This window comes from Parasteatoda tepidariorum, chromosome 10, assembly GCF_043381705.1.
Source record: "Parasteatoda tepidariorum isolate YZ-2023 chromosome 10, CAS_Ptep_4.0, whole genome shotgun sequence".
Classification (NCBI taxonomy): domain Eukaryota; kingdom Metazoa; phylum Arthropoda; class Arachnida; order Araneae; family Theridiidae; genus Parasteatoda; species Parasteatoda tepidariorum.
Window position 1 is genome coordinate 2,032,678 of NC_092213.1, and position 16,823 is coordinate 2,049,500.

General features: G+C 33.6%; 1 protein-coding gene across 1 annotated transcript in view; it reads right to left on the reverse strand.

The window, feature by feature from the left end:
- LOC107451827 (peroxidase) overlaps positions 1–4,754 on the reverse strand; it is a 43,226-nt gene extending 38,472 nt beyond the window's left edge. The window contains exon 1 of the mRNA XM_071186482.1: positions 4,624–4,754. Coding sequence (XP_071042583.1) covers positions 4,624–4,658 — 35 coding nt within the window. The 5' untranslated portion in view covers positions 4,659–4,754. The remainder of the gene's footprint in view (positions 1–4,623) is intronic.
- Between the last annotated feature and the right edge of the window lie 12,069 nt (positions 4,755–16,823).

Sequence of the window (16,823 nt, forward strand, 5' to 3'; positions counted from 1 at the left end):
GCAACCTTAATACGATGCTAAATCGAACCATATTATCTTTAAACTAGATTAAGCGGTCTTATGGTGAAACTTGAATGGCTCTATTAAAACCTTTTTAAGGCTACAGCAAATTTACTTTATATTATCCAGCGGTCGGAAAAACTACATTTTCTTTATTGTTAACTACGACTACTTTATCACAATTGTAGTTAACTGTAACTACTTTTTTTAAATGAAGAGACTACAAACTACTTTCGAAATATTTTTTTTAAATTACCCCCCCCCCATTGTCTTCTCAGACATAAGGCGTCTTACAGTCCAATACAACACTGAAGTAGCTCCAGAAGGTGAGAGGGCACAAAAGTCATCACAGGAACGAATGTCAAGAAAAGAGGGGCAATCAAATAGATGCTCTCCAGTCATAGGCGAAGTGTTGCAGAGCACACAAAGAGGTGAATTGACCAGGTTAATTTTAAATAAATGGGCCTGCAGATAGTCATGTCCAGTAATTATTCTAAGGCAAGCAACTCCCTCGGCTCTGGGAAGGAGGGAAAGGTGAGAGCGCTGCTGGTCATCAAGAAGGCTAGCTCAGGATTTTCCATCAGCTAAGTCCCTAAGAGCAGATATTGCTCTGTGCCTGAATTTGCTCTTAAGAAGTCACCTTGCATTTCTAAGGGGAACTGGATGAGAAGATGGATGCAATGCTGAAGCCTCTCTAGCCAGAGATCCACTTAAGGACTACCTCTCTTCCAGAACAAAGAAGAGAGTCGATGCGTTGTTTACACTTAAAGAGGAGTTCAGAGGGGTATAAATTATATTCAGAAATGGTCTGAATAGCAGCCTGAGAATCGACAAAGATAACAATGTTTTGTTCAGATGGTTCACCAATAGCTGTAATAGCCATAAGGATTGCAAACATTTCTCCATCAAAATTATCTGCCCAAGTGTCAAGAGGTTCTCTAAGGCTGAAATATTTGGAATAAGCACCGGCTCCAGCTCTACCAGTTGAAAAAGTGGCGGATCCATCGGTAAAAACCTGTAGCCATTGCTGGCAAGGATGTCTCTCGTGTATAGTGGCCAGAGCGATAGGATACAACTCTGTCTACTTTCGAAATATAGTTACTACTTTTAGAAGACATACATACTTTACTGGAGAAAATAATTCACACCAATGTTCAAAATGGTTTTGAATTAAAAAAATTGACACAGTTAAACATGAGAAGTTATTAAGAAATGTATATTTATCTTTACATGAGACAGTTTGTTCTTCTAAAGCACTTTTTACGAATTTGTTCTTTTAACCTTCAATTTCTATGCTCTTCTTGACTGTAAATATTTAATTTAAGAAATTATCAGCCATTTGGGATATAAGTGATTAATGTTCTTTTACATCTTCCAGGAAATAAAGTTAAGTGCACAAAAAAAAAACGAAGCACCCTGAATAACTTTATATCTAATGATCGGATCTTCACGTTCTAGGACTCAATCTTAAATGGTTAGATTTCTAATGATTCCTTTGTTTACAAGATTTCCAATGATAATGAACGAAATAACTTAAGAATATGAAAGAAATAACTGCTGCCAACCAAGATGAAAATAATAGATAAATAAAATCTGCTGTTCTGGAGGAGCAACAGACGTAGATCTTATTAAAGCTTTGTCGCAGAGGCACTCGCATTGCTTGCGTTGAAAGACCTGCGTAGGATTTGCACCAATCAGATTCGAAAAATTTTTTGCGTTTGAACTTTGTTTCTTTACTAAACTTTAAAAGTAGTTGCCAGAAATCGATACAAACTATTGTTTTTTTTTTGTATCGCACTACACGCTACACTACTTCCTTTAAGAAGTAGCTCCTTGCAGACTACGAAAAAGAGTAGCGACTGCAGTAGTACTTCCGACCACTGATATTATGATGGTTCAATCTGCAGATATTGGTGAAATGATGCTTTTCAGACGTTCATACTCAAAACATTAAAATTAGAATTAAACTTTTTTTGTAACATCTGTCATAATAACTTGGTGTGGGGGTGAAGTGATAATTATGATTTTATGCTGCTTTTTTTATGAAAATGATTGAAATTATTTTTATACTTTGACATTTGGTACTGACATATTTCAGATGTAAATGCAATTTTTTTGACAAAAAATGCCCCCTATTGGACACTTTATAAAAGGTGGGGGTCTAAATCGCAAATGGCAATGAATTCTGAATTCTACAGATATTTATGTTATACGCACGAAATTTCACTACTTATGCTAACAATAATAAAAACAACACTAGAATAAGTTTTTTCATTGTAGTTTAAGACGTGAAATTATCTTATAAATTTATGAAAAAAGTATCGAAGTTGAAGGGCAATCTTACACTTGAAATGTAAAAATCTAGCATTTTTGTTGCCGTAATATTTAATAAAAGCTTAAAAGAAGTACTTAAAAAAAGCTTAAAAAAAGTACTTAAATACTTGAAAAATTATTTTAAAAATGGATAACTAGGACTAAAATATTTTCAATATATTATATTTACTACTATATTTCACACTATACAGTATACTCTCAATATCTCGAAGTTGAAAGAACGCAAAAAAATTTCTAAATAACGAGTTTTGAGATAACAAGTTCAGAACTAAATATGTTCCAAAAAGTTGAAAAATAAATTCTAAAATACTACTCTAAAAAGTAGAATAATGAAACGTAAGTATGACTACTCATAAAAATGTATGTAATGATAGTTGACTATAAGTCTAAATACAACAATGATCATTTTATTTTTAAGAGTAAGAAAAAAATAATTATGCATTAAAGAGAAAAAAAATTGTATTGCAATGAACTTACTTTGCGATTTTTCAGAAAAATTCATTTTCTATTTCAGACGAAAATTCGACATAGCAGGGTTTTGAGACGAAACCGTTGGAATTCTAAATAACATTAGATGGATGACAAGGGGAAAAATAATTTTGTTCACATAACCAGGTTATCGAGAGTATACTATATTTGTATTCCCTTTTAAATAACGTTCTCAGATATGCATCAAAATGGTTTTTCACACAGTAAAATTATAACTTGTGTGAAAGGCTGAGTCANCCTTGTTACATTTTAAATAGTATGGAACGTTCAAAGTTCATTCGCAAAGACCTATTATGTTCCCGAATTTCACCCCGGCTTCCACGAAATTTCTTGTATCACTCCTGAATATATTCCACGATAAACATTCATTAACACAACAGAAAAAGCTTAACATTGTAACCTATCTTCAGGAACATTACTCTTTTTTGGTCCAATAAAAAAAATTTTCCCCTTCAAATTTTTGTGATCTTTTGATCTCTTGATCATAATTTTTTTGATTATCATAAAATTTTTATTCTTTTAAATTTTTTTTTGATTTTGCAATTATTTATTATCTCTTGATAATATATTTTTAAAAAAAATATATAATTAGTTCATTATCGACGGTACATTCTGATTGGACAATAAAACTATATGATCGTTTCCTTAGTCTATTTACGGAATTAACTATTATCCTGAATAATTAACCGGAATGTTTAGAAATCTTTGAGTGTCGTCAACATAACATTAATAAAAATAATTATGGTATTAACTAGTAAAATATTTATTTACCTCTTTTTGAACATTACTTTTATTCCATTCTGTTTTGATTACAAAAACATTTAATGTATGTTAAAGTAATACTCAACTACTTTTAACTATTATATATTTTTAGCTTACTTATTTTGTCATTTTTCATCAGACAGTAAATATTTTTATGTTTAGTTTTTGATAAGATATATATTTACTTTTTTGCAATATGTTTTACGTTGACTGTCACCTGTACTATGTGCATACCTAATATTGTGTGCAGATTGTTTACTGTGTGTACTGTATATTATGTTACATACTGTGACTTGTACGATGACTGTATGCAATAAACCTATACAATTAAAAAATATTTAAAATTGGAAAGAAAAAGTGGAAATTAAATGTTTGCTCTATTTCTAAATAATCTTGGGTTATAAACTTATAATGAGTGGTTACTGCTACTAAAAATTAAATAAGAAATTTTAAGAAAAACAAGCTTGCGTATAAAGTTGCGATGATAAACGAGCAAATTTATTGACTTAAAAATTTATCCAAATGGAATTGGAAACTGAATATGCAGAAATAAATATTTGTTAATGCAATAAAATATTTTAATGGAATAACTATTGATTTATTTATCTATTTATTGCCGCAAAGCGAGAATTATTGAGAAGCAATCTTGGGGAGCGAAAGAAAGTAGGGATTGAAACTCATAGTAATAAAAATAAAGTCAACAGTATTAATTTTTATTCATGAATGTTTATATTTACTGTATTAAAAATATTTTAGTCATAATTAAAAAAATAAATTTAACATGAAATTATTGAGCCCAAATATATTGGAAAATTTTGTATATATACATGAATGTTTATACTCATGATCTATAATAATGACTTTTAATGTCATGAAAACTAACTAAAAACATAATGAACATAAATGTGTTGTAAAATTATATAAGCATTTATAAATATAAATGTTTTGAAATTTGAAAAAAAATTTTTTTTTCTTTCTAAATGTTTATCTATTTGTTCTAATTTGTATTCCATGGAATTAAAAACAAGTTCCACTCACCTCCGAGCAAATTTAGTAGTCATGGTAAAGCGCATATTTCTGAAATAAATTTTATTATACTTAACTCCCTTTTAAATGAGTCAATAAAATGACACTATCGCCATCTCAAAAAAAAAGGTGCTTTTAAGAATTTTTTTTTTATGACGCACGATATTGTACAGAAAGGAGATAACTAAAATGGAATCACCCAAACCTTAAAATCGTGACTTTATGCTGCCAAATATGAGCTGTGCAAATGATTCCGAATTTTTTCTGTCTTAATCTAGACAGCCATCGAATATTTGTTTTAACAGTTGGACATTGGGATTGTCGCGTCGTGATTAGCGATATGTTACATACGCATGCCATCAGTAAAGATGGGAGATTATCACGCATCACCGCACGACATTTATTAATGAAATAACACNGAGCACGTAGTGAGCATCATATGTCTAATCGGGTGAATTCTCACCGAATTATCAAAAAAATTCTCACAAAATTATCTTCATCGAAGCCGATGCCTTACATCCGGCGTTCAGTACTATTTCCTATTGTTTTACACCACATGATTTTAGCCCTCTGTTGGGAAAGACTTTAAAACAAAACTTACAGCAGTTACTTTTCTCAACAACTGAAATTTAGAATAGTGTGATTAAGAAAAATATTTGAACTGTTTGCAATTTCAAATTAATATTGAAATGCACAGGTTTAGCATTTTCTACAGTGAAAAGTTTTCGGAACTTCAGTGTTCAGAAAAGTATACGAAAGCTAGACGTTCCAAAGAGCGTATCCAATGAGCGAGCAAAGCGAGTATCGGATTGCGAAGCAATCCGAAATGAACTGCGAGCGCCAGCGAGCAGGGGGTCAAGCCACCTAGTATATATATATAATATAAGAAGAGAGTGGAATGATAACACATAGCCAATCACAGAAGACTTCTGGTTAGTAACACACAAAGCAGCCAATCAAAATTGAGAACGCATGTGTGTGAAAGGGTAATAATTTTTAATAATGTTATCTGCAGAAATGTTACAACTAAACTTACCAGCTAAATTTTGTTGCGATTTTTATTTTGTATTGAATGTGTGAAATATACTGAACAGAGTTCACTTTAAAATTCTTATATCTTTTATAAAAAATGGATCGCCGTGAATATCTTAGACGATATCAACAGCAACATAGGGCAGAACATAATTTAGCAGCACAAAATTACCGGAAAAATAATCGTAGTGCTATCAATGCGCGGTGAAGAAACGTTGAAGAGTCAAGACGTTTAAATGAAAACGAATAATATAGAAAAGAAATTGATAAAAAGTTTTGTATATAAGGAGGCTTTGCAAATAATTTTTAATTTTATCATTGTTTTTCTTTACTTTTAATTGTTTTTTACTTACTTTCAAAAAATCGTTCAGCTAGAAATATTAATTAACAGCTCATATTTGTTTGAGATATTTCTTAAATAATGCATAAAAGAGCAAATCATTTGTACACAAAATGATGTGAAATGTACGTACATAGCTAGGTTTTGAAAGCTAGGTTGTACGTACATAGCTAGGTACACAAAATGAAATGTACATAGCTAGGTTTTGTGAATATTCAGAGATCTATCGTAAATAATTTTTAATTTTATTGTTTTCACCTTATTTTTTTATAGCAATTCAGACAAAAATGTTTATTGATCATTGATATCATAATTATTTCATTTTACATTTGTTTTTTTATTTGTATTTAAAATGACAAAAAAATTAAATTGCTTAACTTAAATTGTCGAATTTAAGTTACATATGTTTTTACTGTATAATTTGCTTTTTGTCTGATTGAAACTAAAATATTTTGTCAGTTGACAGTATTGAAGTTAATTGGGCAATTACTTGCATTTTTGCTTTTGAAATAATACTCAGCATCAACTTATGAATATTACATGTTTTAATTTATTTGCCATATTTTAAAGCTTTTTTTCATTAGGTTTTAATTGTTTTAAGTTTAAAATTTAAATTACTGGGATGAAGCACCATATAGGAAGCGTCCGGCATCCTATAAGATCAACAATGATTTGAGTTAGAGGTAAAAATATACTTGAGGGTGTCCCTTGGCGAAATTGGAGACTTATGTTTTGCGCCAAAACATCTCTCAAAACTTTATAAAATTGCAATGAGCCCGATATGAGCAAAATTAACAAACCCAATAAAATGCATTTTGAATCGAAACAAAAATTAATGGAGTAAGCACAGAAGGAAGAGGAAAAAAAACAACTAACTTCTTCGTTAAACTTGAATATCCTCAGATTTAGGTGCACCGAATTCTCTAATAGCAGTTAGATACTGTCTAAATTTATCATGAGTGGAATCTGTGTACCTCCATCGCCACATAAATTCGGCAAAATACGAATCGAAAATGGCGTCTGTGGTACCGGACTGGCGATGACATTTTTTTCCGAAAGTCCCATTTTATGACTGCCCACATACCTTCGATCTTATTGACCAGAAGCAAAAGTAACCTTACCAGTCGGCATCCAACGTAGAACTAACGGACCTCTGAAATTACATATACCGTTGAACATTTAAAAATAGTGCTGAAATCTAAACTCATCAGAATCACGATTGGGTTTCAACATCGCCCAACTTGGCGATCAACCGCGATCACAACTTGGCGAGAATCAAGGGGCACCCTCAGATATAGTCTACCGGATCAACAATGATTTGAGTAAGGCTCTGCCACGCATGCTTCGGATTCGGAGATTAATCTCCGGCTAATGCCCTATAGCATACCTGCCAACTTTTAATTCCTTCCTTCACGATTTTACCCAGTGGTATTAAAATGGAATTAAAATTTCAATTTTAAGCAAAAAAAAAAATACGTTGTATTTGAAAAAGCTTAAACTGACGACCATGGTAGTAACACATATTAATATCTATGCTTAATATTTTTACGAATAGTGGTGATCAAAATCATTTAAAAATTAAGTTTATAAAAGTAAAGAAAATATACATTTACTACCACTTTAAATATAAAAATAAAATTTTACGTCAAATGCGTAAAAGTTGGCAGGTATGCCTATAGTAATGTGTTAAATAATATTGCTTCCGCGCTTCATATAAATTTAAAATGCTGATAATAAGGCTCTTTAACATTTTACAATCCTATCATATTAGCTCTATGTGATGTTGGTGCAGAAAGATTGCCAGCTAATCTCCAGGCAAACGACTTTAAATTTGCTCGCTAAGCGAAGAAACATGTAATTGCGTAGCAATTATCGGGGGTTGGCGAGCTGTAGCGAGCAGGGGGCAGAGCCCTCTAGTATATATATATATNCCCAGAAATTTACTGACGAGATCTTTAAAAGCAACCCAATCTTCTTTTTCCGTTTCTGTCATGTTAGTCTCAAATTATTTATCCTTCATGTCGTGTATCTGGACCAATAAATATTCCTTCTTTTAACTTAGCTTGGGATAAACCTGGAAACTCTTTACACAGGTATTTGAAGAAATTGCCATCTTTTGGAACAGCCTTGACAAACTGCTTCATTACACCTAATTTTATATGTAGCGGAAGTAACAATACTTTTTTCGAATCAACTAAGCTGTTTTGAATAACGTTCTTGTGCCTGGGTCAAGATTTTGTCTTTTCGACCATTCTTTCTTGACCCAATATTGAGCCTTGTCACGGCTGTCCCACTCACAAATGAAACATGGGTACTTTATAAATCCCTCTTGTTGACCAAGAAGCATGGAGATAACTTTCAAATCACCGCAAATGGTCCACCTGTGATCGATATATTTTATTTTGTTCAGGACGCGAGCCAGGTTTTCGTAGCATTCTTTTAAATATACTGAGTGTCCATCTGGTACTGATGCATACTGGTACCTATGATGAAGAAGAAAAGCTTTGAGACTTCTTTTAGATAAATCTATAAACAGTCTCCACTCATCTTTATTGTAGATGACATTAAATTTGCTCATCAATCCAAGAGCATCAGAACAATAGACCAAGTTCTCCTCTTCATCAAAGTACTTAATAAATTCCTTTTCACGATTCCTGTACCAATAAAAAGATGTTCCTTTGGCCAAAAAGTTTTTTTCTATCAGTCTGGAGCCTAACAATTCAGCTGCCTCTTTCGAAAGGCCAAGATCTCTAGTCAGATTATTAAGCTCAACCTGAGAGGAAGGCTGAGGTAAACCTGCTAGAGATGGTTTATATTCGATATCGGAGCCTTGAACTTGTGGATGTTCCGAGTCTGAAGACTCTGAGGAGATGATTGGTAATTCAGTTGGAGGCAAAGGCACACAGGCACATCAAGTCCATGAGAAACGATGCGCACAGAAAAAAGCAAACTTCAAAATGACTCCCTATTACGCTTTCTAGTGTTTCTGAGAGGTCAGCGGACCTAGATAAGGATTCTCGCGGCGCTATTGGTAGAGAGAGACTGTTACAGAGAGAGAGACAGCGACAAGAAGTAGTGATAGAGGCGTACTTTTGTGGACTTGAAAAAAGTAGAATGCTGGTCAGTCAAGAAGGGAAGAAATTCAAAAGCAAAATTTTTTTTACGGTAGATGTTCATAAAAATTCCAGTAAAATGGAATTTTTCTAAAAAACGTGACGTGATGGACATTTTTCATTATTATTTTCCATTTCAGCATCAAAAAATACATTAAGTTCAGCTATCAGACCCCTTGTATTTTTTTCATCGCAGGCCTGTGTAATTTTAGATCATCTACCCGCACCGCAGGTCATCTCGACATCCACAGATAATTTTAGATCATCTACCCACACACCAGCTGGCACAGCAGGTCATCTCTACATCCACAGATAATTTTAGATCATCTTCCCACACACCAGCTGGCACAGCAGGTCATCTCTACACATAAGCTGGCACAGCAGGTCATCTCTACATCCTCAGATAATTTCAGATCATCTTCCCACACACCAGCTGGCACAGCAGGCCATCTCGACATCCACAGATAATTTTAGATTATCTCCCCACACATCAGCTGGCACAGCAGGTCATCTCTACACATCAGCTGGCACAGCAGGTCATCTCTACACATCAGCTGGCACAGCAGGTCATCTCTACACATCAGCTGGCACAGCAGGTCATCTCTACATCCTCAGATAATTTCAGATCATCTTCCCACACACCAGCTGGCACAGCAGGCCATCTCGACATCCACAGATAATTTTAGATTATCTCCCCACACATCAGCTGGCACAGCAGGTCATCTCTACACATCAGCTGGCACAGCAGGTCATCTCTACACATCAGCTGGCACAGCAGGTCATCTCTACACATCAGCTGGCACAGCAGGTCATCTCTACACATCAGCTGGCACAGCAGGTCATCTCTACACATCAGCTGGCACAGCAGGTCATCTCTACACATCAGCTGGCACAGCAGGTCATCTCTACATCCACAGATAATTTTAGATCATCTTCCCACCCACCAGCTGGCACAGCAGGCCATCTCGACATCCACAGATAATTTTAGATCATCTTCCCACACACCAGCTGGCACAGCAGGTCATCTCGACATCCACAGATAATTTTAGATCATCTACCCGCACAGCAGATCATCTCGACATCCACAGATAATTTTAGATCATCTACCCGCACAACAGGTCATCTCGACATCCACATATAATTTTGGATCATCTACCCGCACCGCAGGTCATCTCGACATCCACAGATAATTTTAGATCATCTACCCGCACAGCAGGTCATCTCGACATCCACAAATAATTTTAGATCATCATTACAGCAGCATGTTCAGCAATCACAGCATTCGCAGTTTTTTTTAAAGTTAAAAAAATGCTGAGAGGAGAAGTAACAAAATAATTTTTAAATTCTAATTTTACAAAATGACTTATTTGTTATACATATGTGCCAGTATTTAAATTAACATTTTTTTTTAACAAGGTCTATTAAATTTTGCTGTATGTTTGTTAGGTTAAGAGTCATTTTTACAATAATAATCTCGCTCTGTTCTTTAAAGATAGAATTTAATTTTTTAAATAGTAAAAAGATAGCATCAGTTACGTTTGTTAGCTTGCAGCTCTGTTTGATCAGAACCAAATTTCAATGAAAGATATTGCATGTTCTTTAATAGTTATTTGCCTTCGACGATTATATCAGGTAAGCATAAGCAAAATCAAAGAGGGGTGACGTTTAGTGGTTTGAAATATTTCTGAATCCATATGTTTAAATTGTCTATGTTACGTTTTTGAAACGTGCGTCCATAAACATAATCAATGAAAATCACATGGTAATTAAAATAAAAAGTTATTCATTAAAGTGCAAAATCATAAATTAGCAATAAGCATTATTTGAGGTGCTTCATGATACTGAGTATAGTTACAGTTTAATTTTGTGTTAAACTTCTAAAAACGTGTTTTCCTTAATCTAATACCGTAAAGTCATCTAGAAGGACAACAAATGAAAATAATAAATACGAATTGTAATTGTTCTTACAGTTGACTATCAGTTTTACTCCGGATTACGCCGTTACCGATTTATTAATGTTTATCTCATACGGAGAACAGATAGTTTTTCATAATTAAAAAAATCTCCATAACAAACCCTATAGAAAATTTTATACCTCTATGATACATTTTATTTTCTAATATCTCATTAAAACTAGCAAAAAAGAGAGTCGATTTTACGGGATTTTTAATGTTTATAAAGTGCTTTAGAAGCAATACAATATGATACGACCGAAATATTTGATCCAAACGCAATACCAATGACTTTTTTACAGCATTATGTGTGTAAACATAGTGCTATACAAGTATGAGACGAAATGAATAGCATATAATGAGAGAAAAACATACATTCTAAGACAGATCTATGGATTTAGAAAACTATCCAGTCGTTGGATAGCTTATGTAAGAATGTAGTAATTGATTACGCTATTATAAGCGGAAAATCAAACTCGGCAAACATACGCATTTTTTGTTCTTACTGTTTGCATATCGGGATGCATGAATTTTAGGTAACTTAACGTAGGCATTTAGAAATATTTTTCGGTACATTTATTTTCGAGAACAGCAATTCTTAAGAACTAATGACAGCTATAAAGCTAAGTTAAATTATTTTACTTGCGGGAAACAATTTTAGATTTTAAAGCCACATTAAAATCTACTTTCATAAATAGTATGTAAAAAAAATTGTTTCACAGTTTACTATTGCAGTATGCATTTATCTAATCAAGATTGATATCTAATGGTTCATCATTCAACACTTGGAGGCTCAAGACACGCTTCGCTACTTAACTTTCGCAGTCATCCATACATTGCTATTGGACTGCTTATTTATTTAATTTTGAAACCAAACTTAGAAAAACATTATTGGCAACGAAACAAACTTATCTTCAATGTTAAATGAACTATTCGAGTTAAATGAATAGGCCTTTGTGTTAAAAAAAATCTGTCTCAACTTTTATGCAATTTTAAATCCAACTCCGAAGAGAAATATTAAAGCAAACTCGTATTGGGTGACAGCATTTTATTTTATAACCATCGTTGAACAGCTGACCCAATTTTTGGGTTTACGACAAATCATGTTCAACTCCGTAGCCTTGTCATTTTGAACCCAATCCAGAAGACGAGGGAGCACTTGAATCAAGTATTGAGAGAAATTTTCCTTTCAGGAGAGCTTTTTGATGGAATAACCCGAATTTGCGTTAATGGGAAAGGGAAAACGTGGAAAACCTCCCACGGTTAGCCCAACGGCAAGGGGACTCTAACTCATGATCCGCCTACCCCTGAGGATATTTTACGTCAACACTGTGGTCAGTGCAAGCCGAGTGTGGAATTCAGTCATCGCTGGGATTCGAACCCGGTTCACCTCATTGGGTAGACGGACACTCTATCCCCTGAGCAACTACGGCTCTGGTGACAACATTTGGAAAGTGAAGCTGCATCTCCCCATTGAAAGTCGCATTTTTTACCGACGTTCTATTTAATTACTATTGATGTTTGTCAGCAATGCAATTTAAATTTTCGCACTTATGCTAGCAGATCAAGCGACAGGTGACGCAGATTTATTTTGGCTTTCCGGACAAAATAAATGAAATTTTATTTATTTATTTATTGTTGACAGAATTAACCTAAACTAAGAAGAAAAATGGGTCGAGATAGCCTGGTCGGAAGGGCGCGGGGTCCATGACCGAGAATTCGTTGGTTCGAACCCCGCTGGCCGAAGTCTCCCAGTGTAGTAAAATGGTGACTGATGGACTTTGAATCTGTTGAGTCGCAAAGTCCTCTATGTTCCCATAACAAATCAAGACCTCTGGGGATACTGAATTGGAGATTGATCGTTCTCTGATTCAGGTCAAAATTATGATCTGTGGATGAATGAATGGATGTATGAATGGGTCCGCCTTATAAACGGGCGTGACGTAATGGGTGTGTCAGAAGTCGAATTCTTCGGCCATAGGTGGCGCCACTGGAAAATAAGAGCAATCGCACCCCTCTGCCTTAACAGGCATACGAAAGCAAGCAAGGAAGAAGAAAAATCTCCTCTGTATCATTCATATATTTTCATGTCACAGAGTTTGTGTTAGCAAGCTTTATACTTTTACGATATTTTTTTAGCGTGGGACGCATCTTTACTTCGAGTCCAAAGAATCTGAAAAAGGTAGATGAAAATCAATAACAGGCAAGGAAAATGCAAGCTAAAAAGCTGTTGGAAAAAAGTGAATATGTACCGTTTAGTGGAATAAAGTATAAACATCTCATGCATTGCGTTGTGTTCTTTTTTGTCTAATCAAAATTAATATACACGACCCCTGTTTATGGCATGAGATACCTTACCTGATTATCAGGTAAACAAAATTTAAAAAACCTCATAACAAAATTAATCAATACATTTAAAGGTATTTAAGAAATTTATTATTAAAGAAAAATGAAAGCCCCTACATTTTTGCTAGACTAAATACATTTAAAGGGGCCGCGCCATCCCACAGCCGGTTGATCCAACAGTCTTCACATCAGTGGTTTTTAGATTAAACAACAGTATAACGTCACTGCTGAACAAACATTGGCATACATCATAGCCTGCAACTCGCTCTCACCGCGTGTTCATTCATCTTCATTGGCAGAATTTTGATCTCAAAATCCTCTGATATCTGATCACATCGTTAGCGAACACTATTAGGCTGGTAGATCTCTACTATCCATACTCATAAAATGTTACATGACACATTTTTATCTTACGGTAGTCACCTACACTTAGCAAACAACAGCTGCTGCTAACTTCCAACCTAGGAAGCTTTTTCACTTGCGGTTGCCAACCCAATAACTAAATACATATAAAAAAAGATTTGACGAAACTTGAACATTTGTAAAATTAACAGTTGTGGGAAAAATTATTGTTATAGATTACATAATTAAGAAAAGCTGTGCGAAATCATTTGAAATTCATTTTAAAATAATAATATCATTTACTTGAGAAAAAAAGATTTTTTTTATTACTTTGATTAATCAAAACATTTTCCAATATTTTTCATGCTGCCATCTATTGGCGAAAAAGGAAAATGAAATTACTGCTGTGAATACAATTCAGCAGGAGTACCTCTATTGCGATGTAGCTATAGGTGAAGGACAGTCGAAACTTTAGTCAATTTGTGGAAGGTACCATTGAGAGAAACACAGCAAGGACTGCTCAAAATTTCGATGGGTCAAACAAATAATTCGGGATGAAACTACGCATAAACAATCAATTCTCTCTCTCCCCCCCCAGCAAGTAGAGAGCTGCTAAGAAGTCGAATCGAATAAGGAGATATGAAAGGAAAAAATAACTTCTTTAGAATCCTTAACCCTGAGTTTATTTTTAGGTTTTAACTGAAATTTTAATAAATTTCGATGCATTTTTAGAAATTTTGATTGAAGTATGCGCTTTTTCTAATTTTTTTTCTGTACATTTTGTAAATTAAAATGGTTTGTCTATCAGTTTGAAGTCTGTCTAATGGATTGCAGTGTGCTGGGCTGTTGCGCGCGTCTCTTGGTCATTGTCTGGTCGTCTTCGGACGAAACCCTGTGATTTGAACAGCTTGCAGATTCTCCAACTGTCGGGGCCGACGTGTCCTCTTGTGCTAGGCGAAACACATGGGCTTCATGACGTCTGTTTTACATTAAGGAAATAAACTAATTTGGTGCCCTTTACGTTGAGCATAATGAATAAGAAAGAATTAAATATTAAAAAGCGTGGAAGAAATTCCAATTTTTATTATATAAAGCTGTAAGCTAACAAACATTACTTATATTATTTTTGAAATATTTGACTGCAGTTTAAATTATGATAATGGCTAATTCAAAGCCAGTGAGAAAAATTCCTTGCTCAACAAAACAAAATATCCAAAACAGCCAAACATCAGTAAAGCTACGATTTTTTTAAATATAGAGAAGTATTCGCTTTCCATTTCAAAATTTAATTCCTGTAAGAGAGAATTCATGTGTTTGATTTTCTTTAAGAGATATTATCCAAAAAATAGAAAATTTTAAAGCAAATTATAAACAATGCAGTTTGGCGTAATTAAATTCAAATCTATTTTTGTTTCATAAAAAAATATTATATCTATTACTAGTATTAATATATCTATTACTAATTTTTACATTCAATGTAAAAATGTTTACTCATAATGGAAAGTTTTAATTCTAAAATTTTACATTGCATGTAAAATTCCACAGTATGTTTTGAAAACAATCTTCCATTGAATGTTTTGAATTTTAAAAGATAAAATAAAATATGCAGTTTTTGAAGAAATAAATAAAGTTTGAAGAAATAAATAAAAACAACTTGGCTGAATCTAACTTTAATTATTGTGCAGAATATATATTCTTCTAGTATGTAGGAAAAATGACAGCTGTGAGTAACTTAAGTGCTATAGAGTAAGCCATAGATATAAAGCATATAGTGCAGAATATCCCCTATATTAGTCCCTAGAGTTAGCAAACGGTTTCCACAAATAAGAATATTTTTAACCCTTTTCCCATTGTCCGGCCACTCCCAAACATATCTTGGAGTCAGCAGGGAAGAAATCTATTCGTCTTCTTTGACATCTTTAAAGTAGGTTTCTTGGAGAGACAGACGAGATAAGAAGATGTTCTTGTTTCAGCTTGTGTTTTTAAATCGAAGTGTAATGAGTCCTATTTTTACAAATGATACGAGCAAAACAATGGATGAAAAAAAAATTACAAAAAATGCTGTATAATAGTTTTAATCTTTTAATCTGCTTTTCTATTTTAAGTTTCATTTTCAGACATTATAAATTATACTGACGCAGCATTTATTTAAATAAGTTTCAACTCCTGAAATGTTACAAAATAGCTTTTTTTTAATTTCCTGGTTTATAGCTGAATCAGGGTTGCATTGTATTCGAACAGAAATTACATTATGCTATGAAACAACATTTATTAATCGTCATGATGTGATGGATAAAGTAAAAATCAAAAGTAAACATGGGAGAGCTAATTTAGACCTCGACCTTTATTATGGAATAACTGCCAGGGTCACAAAAAATTTATTTAGACAACAGTCTCATAAAAACGTAATACAAATAATTTATTTTAAATTTCGATTGACAAATTCAGATTAAATGTATCAAGAGGAGAAAAACTCTTCCATAAAAACTACACTGATAGAAAGAAACTGGTAGAAAGGCTCTGAATCTAGAAGAGACCAAAGGTGGAAGTCATTGTCCTGAATGTACTACACTCTAGGAGAAGGATTGGGCGTTTTTGACTCGTTCTGTGGCCTCTGGTTTGACAGATCTCAATCCGTGTCGATTATTTTTCAGTTGGGAAATATTATATCACTTGTTTATTCGAGATCTGTGAACAAATCAGCGAATCTTAGAGCGAGGTTTGACGTCGCTTTCGCAGACATTAAAACAATCAAGACTTTTTCAAGGGCAATTATGAATCATTTTTACCTCGTTGTAAACATTGTAAAACAACTTTTGTGATAATTAAGCAAATAAATCTTATGGTAATTGGTGGATTTGCAGTATTTTTAATTTTGATGAAATTGCCACAATATTCCGGGTAAAAGCCGGTCCAAAACCATATTTTAAAGTTCAAATACATAAAACTGTTCCAGTTAGAAATGAAAGCTAGACATTGGCTATCATGTTCACCAGGCTTTTAAGCAGAAACGACTCATAATCTCACTCCCGTCACAGTTCAAACAATTTTCAACACAACAATGGTGATAACAGTTTCCTTCAGTTT